The sequence below is a fragment of the Aulonocara stuartgranti genome, assembly GCF_965226115.1.
Source record: "Aulonocara stuartgranti genome assembly, chromosome: 8".
Classification (NCBI taxonomy): domain Eukaryota; kingdom Metazoa; phylum Chordata; class Actinopteri; order Cichliformes; family Cichlidae; genus Aulonocara; species Aulonocara stuartgranti.
In genome coordinates, this window is record NC_138959.1 from 13916911 (window position 1) to 13929123 (window position 12213).

The following is a 12213-nucleotide window of genomic DNA, read 5'->3' on the forward strand; positions in this document are numbered from 1 at the left end:
GGCCTATAAGCAAGCACTTTGGGGACAGTGAGAAGGAAAAACTCAATTTAACAGGAAAAAAAAACTCCATTGGAACCAGGCTCAGGCTGCAACCGGTTTGGGGTACTTCCTCAAATTTTCTTGAGAGATTTTCCAGAGGTTTTACTTTATTGATCTTTTGCTATTCAGTCCAGTTACTTTTCCTATGTTTCCTCCTAACCTCTCAATAATAAGCCAACATATCGGCTTCAGTAATTGTTAACTAAACTTGATTTGATTTGGGCTCGTGAACATTGTGAACTGTGCGACACTGGTGCTACTGCGCATGAGCACAACTTTTTCCCCTTTCTGGTCAAACAACACGTGCAAGGTACGGCATTGAGTCTGCGGTGTACAAGTACACTAAAACGTTACGTTTATTGGATTATTTGACAGAATAATGCTCTTCAGATGTGTTGCTGGCGGTTTTTATTCGTTTAACGTGATTTTTTAAAAATAGTTTGCTAATGCATTATTATGTGACCTTGACTCGTAGCTTTAGTAACCTTTAGCTAGCTAAGAATGCTAAAGTGCAGATATAAGTTAAGTATAATGTCTTGATACAGTCATTTGTTATATAACACTGAAAGGTACTGAAATGAACCGCTCATTTTCGACAAATGTGGTTCGACCAAACCTGCCTTTGAGGAAACCTTCGTCGATCCCAGCGGGTGTTTGCGGTACATTACCTCCTCCAAGACACCTCACCATGCCCAGCGCTCCAGCCGTGCGCCTCCCATCAGGCGCCATTGGGGACGGTAAAAAAAACAAAACAAAAAACCCTCCAAAATGTGCAGTTATGCTGTTATTCACCGATAAAACTAAAAATGAAGGAATCTGATAATTCTGTAAAAATAATTTGCTCGTTTTTTTTCTTCCTTTCATTTTGCAGGTCCCATAAATTCATCAGTGAACAGGGATAAATCTGGAGTATGTATTGTTGATGGTTTTGTCGTTTGCTAGATATGTGTGGGGTTGATTAGAAATAAGTATATCAAAGAGAGTGCTCAGATTGAGCACTTTAGGGACAAAGTTAGAGAGCCATGGTTGAGATGGCATGGGCAGAGGAGGGATAGTGGATATATTGGACTCAGGATAATTTTGGAGGTGTAAGGCAGGAGAAAGAGGAAGACCTCAGAGGAAGTTAGGATGCACTGAAGGAGAACATGCAGAGGGTTGGTGTGACGAAGGAGGAAGCTATTGAGGGTTAGAGTGAGACAGATGATCTGCTCTAAAAGGAGTTTCCAAAAGAAGTAGAAGACTGTTGAATAGAAGTAAAAGTCAGTACTATTTTTGTTTCCCCTTACAGTTGTTGGGATCTGGTCAGCCATCTCTGACTGTGCATTTCTGCAACTACTGTGGTCACCAAGGTAATATGACAGTTTAAATGTGGCATTGTGTTTATTTGGCAGCATGTTTTTGTTTGTTTTTTTAAGCCAGAGGCTCTTAATTTGTTTTTGTTTTTTGGTTATCTTTAGTGATTTGCACTCTCATTTCAGCGCTGTTGTTCTTGTGTAAGCATTTTAGTAAAGTCTAAAATAACTGTTCATTCACAGGCAATTTTCGATGCAAGCGTTGTAAGAAGGTGCCTTACTGCTCAGTGGCTTGTCAGACAGAAGACTGGAAGACCCACAGACATGTGTGCAAAGCCGTTGATCCAGAGCCTGTAAAGTAAGCTTGGGCAACACAATGTGCTTCTGGCTGACAGTTGTTAATATTAATGAATGCTTAAATATCCATTTTTTGTTTTACCAGCATAAGATGAAATTAGATGGAATGCCCAATAAATAATGTGAAGTTGTTTGTTTATCTTAATCTAAAGAGGGAAACCAGTGGAAGCAGCGGCTGTGCCAGCTAAAGAAGACAGAGCCAGCCTGGGGGAGCTGAAGGTAATTGCAATACTTCACTGATATGCTAATGCGAGTAAAAGTTGAAAGCTTCACATTTGCACAATTTGAAATCAAAACTAAGTTAAAGAAAGTAATCTGTGTTATTATTTTTTTTAAATTTGTATATTGAAGCACGGTGAATCGTCTAGCCTCCAGAGGGTTTATTTTAAGGACTTGCATGTAACTAAAGTCATCAAGGGAACAGACATCCAGGTAAAATGTATCCAGTTTGCCTCAAGCTTCAAAAGTAAAAGCAGATTTTTTGTGTGTTATTAAATACCAGAATGAGTGATTTGGGTTGTTGCTGTTTTTAGGCGCGTGTTGTAGAGTTCTTCAGCCCCAGCAGGTTTTTCCTTGTCCCTCAAAGCCCTGAGTTGCTGGAATCTTTGCAGAGCATCAGTACAGAGCTTCAGAAAACATACTGCAGCTCCTCAGTGACAACACATGTACCCTGTGTTGGAGAGATTTGCGCGGTTCAGTTTTCCTGTGATATGGTGAGCCGAGGCCTTCTTAAGCAAGTCCTCAGGTTGCTATTTGTAATATTTACATTGGCTGTGTTTTGACTTGGGCCCACTTTTTGTGTGTGTGTGTCTAGAACTGGTACCGAGGCCTTGTACAGACTTTGGCTCCTGACCATAAGATGGCTAACGTCCTTTACATTGACTTTGGCAATGAAGAAAATGTCCCTGTGGATAGGATCAGAGCCCTGACGGCTGACATCAAGCCTTTTTGCCCATGTGTGGGTGCATATTTGCACAGTTAATACATTCCCTGTGACATGCTGGCATTTTAAATTTGGTCCTTGGCTCTTTTATTTGCAGGCAATGGAGTGTCGTATCACAGGGGTTGTGCCGGTGGCGGGGAGCTGGTCAGGCGAGTGCTGCATTGCTGTGAGACAGCTGCTGGCTGGCAAGATTGTCACAGTTAGGCTGGTGGAAACTGTAGAAGACGGTCGCATTCATGCTGTGGATATTCTGCTTTCCATGGGTGACTTATATAAAACAGAGATGCACATTTAAAGGATCTACTGAAGTTAAAATGTTTAAGCCCAGCTCTCGCCCGGTCTCTTTCTTTTAGGAAAACAGTTGAACACGTTCCTCCTTGAACACGGCTATGCAGATAAAGAGCCAGTTAACATCGTGCCAACTGTGCAAGATATCAGTAAGATTCATATACAACATCCTCAGTCAGTGCAATTTGTAACATTTAAAATGTGTTTTTGTAACCATTTTTTTTTCTTTTTCTTCCCCAGATGCCATGATGAGCGCATCTTTGGAAAACTTCCGGTGCCTCTCTGATGGAAAAGATGACAATACCTGGGCACAACTACCAGAGCCAATAACACAAGCAGTGGGTGATCAGCTCTCTGTTGTGGTCACCCACTTCCAGTCACCCACTGAACTTATCGTGCAAAAGGTGGAGAACGCTGGTGAGAAGCTGTTGCTGAACTATTAATGCAACTTAAATCACTCAACCTTTTTATATACCTTTAACCTGTGCTGAGACTTTGGTTTGCAGGACTGATTCAGGATTTGCAGTTAAAGCTGAGGGAACACTGCTCTCAGGTTGCAACCCCACAGAACTTTAGACCAGCTCCCACCACAGTGTGCTGTGCCCAGTTCTCAGGTATAACATTTTAGTACCTATTAATGTTTTACAATGGGAGTATGACGCTATAGCTGGCTATGAAAACTGTTGTAAGCTGTACAGCAGTATTGTAGTGAACACTAGAATCGTCAGAGGGGTCTTTTTAAACCCTGTTAAAGTAAAACCTAATCATTAGGGCTACAGCTGTTGATTATTCTAGTAATTGAGTATTTTGTTGTTGTTTTTGTGTTTGTTTTTTTTTTTTTTCATCGATTGATCTTCATCTTTGGTGATGTTGTTGTGGGATGGGGTCAAATTGATCCCCTCAGTGGTTCGAGGTTTCAATTTCTGTCAGTCCTAGTGTTTGACTTGTTTTTACACAACATGATTTGGAGCTACTGAATGCTGTGGAGTTAAATATTTGTATTTGAAAAATTAAATACTTTTATCTAGAGCTGGGCGATAGAACGATAACGATATGTATCGCGATAGACCTCGTCGCTCTTGTCCTCTTAAAAAAAAAAAGAAAAAGGAAAAAAAAGAACAGCCAATCCAAATTACGTAGCGCAGAGCCAAACCAATCACAGCCGCAGCGTCACGTCACGTGACTTGTTACGTACAGCACAAGTGCCAAGCCGCACATGTGTATTTGTTTGGGAAGCAGCCAGCCACCGTACCGCCCGGGTAATGGAGGAAATGAGTGTGCCGACTAGAAAAATCAACCGAGCGTGACCGAAGAGAAAACAGATGATGGTTCCAATGCCGGAGAGATTGTCGAACGGAAGAGCCATAGAAGTTCCGTAGTGTGAAGGTATTTCGGCTATTTCAAGTCTGACAAAAAACAGAGTAGCGTGCACTGTAAATTGTGCCGAAAGCAAGTCTGGAAATACAATAAACTGGTGCATGCGCTACGTCCACACGTACCCGGGTATTTTTGAAAACGCAGATTTTTCTATGCGTTTGCACCTTTCGTCCACACGTAAACGGCGTTTTTGGTCACTGAAAACAAAGATTTTTAAAAACTCCGTTTTTGCATTTACGTGTTGACTAGAAAAACATGGGGCGATCGTGGCTCAAGAGTTGGGAGTTCGCCTTGTAATCGGAAGGTTGCCGGTTCGAGCCCCGACTTGGACAGTCTCGGTCGTTGTGTCCTTGGGCAAGACACTTCACCCGTTGCCTACTGGTGGTGGTCAGAGGGCCCGGTGGCGCCAGTGTCCGGCAACCTCGCCTCTGTCAGTGCGCCCCAGGGTGGCTGTGGCTACATTGTAGCTTGCCATCACCAGTGTGTGAATGTGTGTGTGAATGGGTGGATGACAGGGGTCCTTAGGGACTAGAAAAGAGGGCAGCACGGTGGCACGGTGGTTAGCACTGTTGCCGCACAGCAAGAAGGTCCTGAGTTCAATTCCAACATCAGGCCGGGGTCTTTCTGTGTGGAGTTTGCATGTTCTCCCCGTGTTTGCGTGGGTTCCCTCCGGGTACTCCGGCTTCCTCCCACCGTCCAAAGACATGCAGCTTGAGGGGATAGGTTAATTGACGGACTGGCGACCTGTCCAGGGTGTACCCTGCCTCTCGCCCTATGACAGCTGGGATAGGCTCCAGCGCCCCCCGCGACCCTGAAAAGGATAAGCGGAAGCGAATGGATGGATGGATAGAAAAACGGAGAAAACGCAGCGTCAAAGGTGTGCACATTTTTTGACGTCACACTGTGCGCCACGTTATTGTTTCAGTGAAATAAATTTCTACAATACTGTTACTGTTAATTCTACTCTCTGCAGTATTTAAATGCTTACATATACACACACACAGTTACTGTCCCTCCACACATACGACTCGGTTCTGCTTCTATGCCCCAGCTTTGTTTACTTTTTCCCACCGAGGCTTCTAGACTTCTGATTTCTGCACATTTCTGCACGGTTAGGAATCTAGCGCCACCTGCTGCTTTGGCATGTTCATAGCAGCGTTTTCCTTCATTTCTGCCTTTACGTGTGGATGGGATTATTTTTTAAAACGAAAACGGAAAATCTCAGTTTTCAAAAATACCCGTGTACGTGTGGACGTAGCCTCAGTCTCTGACTGGAAGCGCTAATTCGTCATTCGGCTTTTGTCAGACTAAAGTAACTGTTAAAACTGTTTGAAAAGCTCAGCTATACAACAAGGAGAGATTGAGAATTTCCTTTTAGTTCTCAGTTTATTTGATACTGACGAAAGTTAGTCAGTTTTGTCTGTTATTCTGTAAAACAAACTAAGATTTATTTTTAGAATTAATATTTTGTTTCTAAGTGGAATTGACAATTTAGTCTGTTTCGTTTGTTCTATTTTGAAACTTAAACGCTTTAGCGGCTGCCTTTTGTGTAGTTTGCAATATTTGCCTTTATTTATCTGAAAAAGTCTCATGTTCCTTAAGTACATCTACCCTGTTGAACTTATTATGGGAAATAAATATTTAAATAAAAACAAGCTGCTGATTATTTCACATTTTACTTGTGAGCAACGGCACATTTAAATCTTACAAATATAGTTATTTGGCTTATATCGTGATAGATATCGTTATCGCCTGAAATGAAAAAAACATATCGTGATATGAAAAAATCTCATATCGCCCAGCTCTACTTTTATCATTATTTGATTTCAAAGTGTCCTGTGCCTGAAATGTATTTAACAAGCTAATTCAGAGATGGTGTGTTTTTTAAAATGGTGTAATAAATGTACTTTCTGGCTCTTCGTGTTTTCTCTCCAGAGGACAAGCAATGGTACAGGGCTAAGATTCTGGCTTATTCATCAGAGGAACGTGTCTGTGTGGGGTACCTTGATTTTGGCAACTCTGAGGAGGTCGGGTTAGGCCACCTTAGACCCATCGCTTCCTCACTCTTACGCCTTCCCATGCAGGCTATTCCATGTGGTCTAGCAGGTATTTTTTCCACTATGCAGTAGATTTTGAGTGCTTAGCAATTCTTAAGCGTGTTAAGCTGTGAATGTGAGAGAGCTCAGTTTTATGCCAAATGTCATTTAATTTTTTTCACCTATTTTTACTTAAAGTTACTTGTATACTTTGACTTAAAAACACTACATTTCTTTGGTGTTGTCTTTTTTTTAAATGAGAAAATAATACAGAAACGCATGATTAGTGTGTCCCTCTGTTGTTTTTGGGGGCGGTGTTTCCATTCCAGGGGTTCAGCCTGTTGGGGAGAGCTGGCCGGAGGACTGCCTTCTGGCTCTGCAGCGAAGAGTGTCAAACCGAATACTGCACATTGAAATCCAGGGTGCACATGGGGGCAAGGCATTGGTGACCATGATTGATGAGTCCAGCGATCCACAGGCCAATATAGCTGAATTGCTGATATCCGCAGGTTACGCTGCACCTTGTGCTGTTACTACTGATAATGAGACGGTGGTTACTGCAGAGGCCCAAGGTATGATGCATCTGAAAGTAATGGTTTTATTGGGTTTTTAGTTTGTTTGGGTTTTTTTTTTTTTAATGGGGAGATTAATTTGGATTCATTTGATGCATCTTGGGGGAAATGATGATGATGTAGAACTGAAAACCTGAAGCAAATATTCCTTTTTGGCAGAGGCCTGTGACATTGACATGGATTTTCTTCTTGTGGTCATAAATTTACCTGCCATAGTCACCACTTGCTTGTGGATAAGTTAGACATGAATAACCAAAGTACTTTATAACTTGATTAAGTGTATATGTGATTTGGCTTCGTTTCTCCCAGCATGTGAGCCTCTGGTTTGGTCTTGTACTGAGCTTCCTTGCAACAGCCAGGCGGTGGCACTGTTAGTCACTGTCGTGGCTGGGAACCCAGCAGCGTTTTACTGCCGCATTGACAGTCCTACAGGTATTGTTTCTTTAGCCTAAATAGCCGCCATTTTTACCCATAGCAGCATTGTCTCGGCAAATATACAGAGACTTTTCGTTAGTAACTAGTTATTTTTAGATTTTTAAAGGCAGCAAATCTATCAGATTTTCAGTCATGTAATTATTCTGCAATATTTTCCATATATTGTAAAAATGTACAGTTGCATTAGCACCACCAGTGTAAGGATAAATGTTAGCAAAGGCTTGTTTTATTTAGTGAAAAAACATTCAGATATTTTATATCAAGGAAATAAAAACAGAAGTGAAAAGAAAATTAAGGATACTTTTAATGAGACCACAGTAATAAATAAGCAGAAGAGAGTGGATGGTAGTCTGGGTCTTTTGTCTTTGTAAGCAGAACAAACAATATGATGAGGTGGGCAACCCCACCATGGTGTTTACAAGCAAGCAAAAATGCAAAACAATACTGCAAATAAAATGCCAGTAATTAAGCTATAAATATCCAGTATGAAGAGAGTAACAGCATGAGTCAGAGGATTCATTTATTGATGCATGCATGTGTTATCTGTGTGTTTGTCAGACCACCAGCGCCTGAAAGAGCTGGGGGCTCAGTTAAAGCAGCATTGTGAGGCTGATGCGTCACCTTTCGAGCCCAAGGTGGGAGAGCCCTGTTGTGCCCTGTTACCTGGTGAGACCATCTGCTGTACCACTGACTTTATAAATGTCATCAGCTCAGCAGCCGATTGCTAAAACATAACACAAACCACACTTTATTGTCAGTTAAATGTTCTGGGGTTTTTATTATAGCTGCTTTTTCCCCACACTGTGATCTAAATCCACTCATGATGAATCTTGTCTTTCTTTGTGTTTGGGGCATTTATGGGACATGATGTGCTGTTTGTTCCCCAGGGGATGGAGCGTGGTGTCGGGCTATGGTGACGGGGCTGTCTGATGACAAGGTAGCTGTGAACTTTGTGGACTATGGCTACAGCTTGACAGTTGAAAAGGGCCACCTTCGATCCATTACAGCCCAGCTACTGACTCTACCCTTCCAGGCAGTTCGCTGCTGGCTCACAGGTAGTGTGTGTGTGTGTGTGTGTGTGTGTGTGTGTGTGTGTGTGTGTGTGAGGTTGAGAGCTCTGTTTCACAATATGAAGCATATTTGAAATGTGAGAAATTGTCATATATTTTGGCACATTCATGGAGAGACTGCATTATAGCTTTGGAACTGTGTGAAAGCCAGATGGAAGTTTGTTCACGTTTGAATTAAAAAAATACAAAAATTTAAAGGGTAGATTATACTGAGTGGTGTGTGTTTGATTTTTAGGCGTGGAGCCTCTTGGATCAGAGTGGAGCAGTAAAGCTGTGCTGTGGTTCCAGACTCAGGTGTATGGTGAGCAGCTCTCTGCACGTGTCCTCTCTGTCACTGAACAGGGCTACGGTGTGGAGCTGGAAAGCAGAGGAGTAAATGTGGCAGCTGCCTTAATTTCTGAGCAACTAGCTAAAGTTCCTGGAGAGATTGCCAGAGAAACACATGGAACAACAGGCTCTGCAACCAAACAAAGTGTGAAGACAAATGAGCAAGATCCCTTAGAAACTCAAGTCTCCAGTCAGACAGAAGTTAATTTCAAAGAGATACCAGCTGAAGGATGGACTGCAGTGTCCACAGAAGGTCAGCCAAAGAGAGGAAGTCCTCAAGATGCTGGTGGTGATTTAGGAGGCTTATTTATAATGTTGCATTCTGGTTTCAGTGCCATCTTTTCCAGTGGAGTGGAAGACTGTGGAGCTGCCGCTCAGTGATGCCTTTCAGCCTTATTTTGCGGGCATCATTAATCCTTCCATCTTTTATCTGCTGGGTCCTGCTCAAGGTTGAAACAGTTGTCTTCTACTGTCTTATAAAATGCATGTACATAACATAGACCTTGCTGTGTCTTATCTAATTGCTCTCTATGCTTGTGTTTGTTTGTTTATTTATTGATTTATTTCTGTAGTGGATCAACAAAAGCTTCAGGAGGTGATGGTGGAGCTGGCTGTCTACTGCAACAGCCAGGCCACCTTGTCCACAGCTGTAAAGGGCAAACCAACTCCTGGGGCTGCTTGTTGTGCTCAGTTCTCAGGTGGGGTTCTTTCAAATGTGCCAGGGTTTTTTGTTTTTGTTTAATTTCGGTTAGGTTTTTTTCCTCACCTAGTTTGGATTTTTAGGTCACTGTAACCCTGCTATACACACAGAGAGCAGCACTAGTTCACCGTTCGCAGGCAATGCAGTAACTGTTTCTAGCCACAAGGGGGCAAATGGGTTCTCACAAAAGTTGTTGGATGGAACTTGAAGGCTAGTCCTGAATGAGATATTCACAGATAATCTAATTTTAAATATTTCGCCTTGCTTGATTGAGGGAGACTAATTTTCACATCTCATAATGCTTTGAGGAAATGTTGTTTACTAATTTTCATTTAATAAATAATATAAACATGGTAACAAGAAAAAATCAAGTGAGGACAAAATTGCTGTTACACTAATCCTGTTAGTGTACATCCAGTTTTCATTGCTGGCGGTCTGCTCTGGAAACCCCACCTGAAATTCTTGCTCTTACAGAGCTAAGCTGGTAATTTCATGTCTTCTAGTAGGTATAATTACACTGTGTGTGTGTGTGTGTGTGTGTGTGTGTGTGTGTGTGTGTGTGTGTGTGTGTGTGTGTGTGTGTGTGTGTGTGTGTGTGTGTGTGTGTGTGTGTGTGTGTGTGTGTGGCTTTAAACAGTATACACGGAGTAGGCTTTAGCTGGGGTTACATTCCACAGTCCAGCTTACAGCAGGTCTGTTTTCATTGAGCTTTTAGTGCTTGTAAGGTCAGAGGAGTTCTATATGTTAGTCCAATGAGGATAAATGTAATATTTCATTCAATGCTGAGTAGTTTGACAATTTTTCTTTCTAAATTGTGTTGGAATTCCTGTGACTACAAAAAAAAATATAGACTTAGACTTCTTTTTTTCCAGCTGACAATAACTGGTACCGTGCAGTAATCCTAGAAGTTGGTGAGAAAGAGGTGAGTGTCCTCTATGCAGACTATGGCAACAGTGAGAAGGTGCCATACTCCCGGATCTTGCCCATCCCCAGCAACCCGCTGGAGCTTCCCTTTCAGATCACTCGCTGCACTCTTGCTGGTAAGGCAGCACAAGTATTCTTTGTCATTTTCTGGGCTTTGCTAGTTTACTGACTCGTGTCGCACTGCCTCATGTTTATTGATAGGTAAGGAGAACTTTCCAGCAGAGTGGCCTCAGGAAGTGCAGCTGATATTTCAAAACGCGGTCTTGGATGGGGTACTCGCCACAGTCCAGCACTTTGATGGCTCTGCTAACGTGCTCTCACTCACTCTGCCCGCTGAGAAGGGCGGGGGAAACGTCACTGACATGATCTCAGAAGCATTACATGCCCAGAGGAGAAGTAACCCTTGCACAACCTCGACCCAGAAGACTGACAAAACTGGCAGCAGCACATCTGTCAACACTGCAGCCGCACCAGACGGCTCTAAGCCCAAATCGGTACCCGAAAACCAAAAAGAGCCAGTGAGCACCACAGTGCTGGCAAATACTGTGGATGCAATATCCCAGCATCCGGAAGAGAAGATGAATATTTCTGCAGCATCGGCCTGTGGTTCGTAATAAGATTGTGATTGTAGGATTAAGTTACTGGTTTCTTTTTAGTGTAAAGAGAACTGACAAAACGTATCCAAAATAATGTGAGATTTTTTAAGTGCCGTATTTTACTTTGCTCAAGTATATTTAGGTTGGTAAAAAGATGTGTATCAAGTATTTAATTGATAACAGGACTGGGTCATTGTTTTTTGTTCTTCAGGAGAACCAGTGAAGGAGATTACTGAGCAAATAAAGCCACCAATCCAAAATACTTCCAACAGTGATGGTGTGTATGTTTTAGATTAGAAACTGAATCGTTTTCACCTGAACTGACAAGTGTTTGGATTTCTTTGGACATGACGTTTTGCTGTGCTCTGATTCTCTTTCCGCTCTCATTCAAATCCTAGCCCTTAAGACCTCAGGCTGCTGCTGTCTGAGCCTGCAGGCCAAGGTCAGAGTTGATCTCACAGTTTTGATTAACATTAAAAGATCTTAAATGGCACTATTTTATAAATGCTTTTGTTAATACTACAAAATGTTTTTATATTTTTCTCTAAAATTAAATGCAAACGAGCGACTGCTTTATTTGCTTTTCTCTTCCACAGATCGATGAGCTGGAAGAGCTGATGAAGCTGCAGCTTTCGCTGATCCAAATGTTTGTTGGACAGAAGAAATATGATAAACAACATTGTTGAATCCTGTTTTTGAAATCAAGGTTGTTGTTCTTTCCCAGATTGTTTCTCCCAAACTGAATCTGGTCTCCAGAAGCTGCCAACCAGCTTGTGTTTGCTTTCTCCGTATTTCTTTGTACCTTTTAATTTTGTTCCCTTATCTGTGAGATTCTACTCTATGTGCCTCTTTTACTTATGTTTTGAATTTTTGGTTAAGCTGAAGTTATTTTTTTTGTTTGCTTTTCCTCTGGAAAAAAATGCCAAAATTCAGCAACAAGAGATGTTCAGCTCTCTTTATCTTTGTGTGTCTTCTGTAAGTGTTGTGGCCCATGCTGTGCTGCCATCTGTTCCTTTATTGAGTCGTAATAACCTGTTCAGGTGAGATGTTCACACTGACTCACTTCTGTTTTGACATGTTTGAGTTTTATGTAAAACTTTGTGGAAAAAAGACAATACAGCGATGTTTGTGTTCTTTTAAGCTGATGGATTACTAAAGCTTTCTATACAGTAAACCAAAGGGAAAAAGTTTAACTTTAATGCCTCTGTAGTTTCATGTGTCTTAAGTGGTACCAGGATGTAAAACTATCTAAGCCAC

At 41.9% G+C, this 12213-nt stretch overlaps 1 protein-coding gene across 1 annotated transcript; it reads left to right on the forward strand.

Moving 5' to 3' along the window:
- The first annotated feature begins 137 nt into the window (after positions 1-137).
- tdrd1 (tudor domain containing 1) lies at positions 138-12149 on the forward strand. The gene is made up of 26 exons (XM_082543308.1): positions 138-349; positions 609-776; positions 911-948; positions 1328-1388; positions 1575-1689; positions 1841-1907; positions 2040-2120; positions 2222-2401; positions 2503-2646; positions 2729-2894; positions 2985-3068; positions 3160-3336; positions 3426-3533; positions 6232-6402; positions 6662-6904; positions 7214-7336; positions 7898-8005; positions 8227-8394; positions 8645-8989; positions 9069-9185; positions 9309-9434; positions 10309-10476; positions 10562-10966; positions 11168-11233; positions 11355-11398; positions 11553-12149. The coding sequence occupies exons 2-26, from the start codon at positions 617-619 to the stop codon at positions 11640-11642; spliced, it is 3555 nt and encodes a 1184-aa protein (XP_082399434.1). The 5' UTR covers positions 138-349; positions 609-616; the 3' UTR covers positions 11643-12149.
- Positions 12150-12213: the final 64 nt, after the last annotated feature.

Bases quoted from the DNA above. Each gene is read 5' to 3' on its own strand.
- tdrd1 (XM_082543308.1), top strand. From the start codon at position 617: ATGAACCGCTCATTTTCGACAAATGTGGTTCGACCAAACCTGCCTTTG. The intron at 2,895-2,984 runs GTGACTTATATA...TCTTTCTTTTAG, and splicing joins GGATATTCTGCTTTCCATGG to GAAAACAGTTGAACACGTTC. The intron at 3,337-3,425 runs GTGAGAAGCTGT...TTTGGTTTGCAG, and splicing joins GCAAAAGGTGGAGAACGCTG to GACTGATTCAGGATTTGCAG.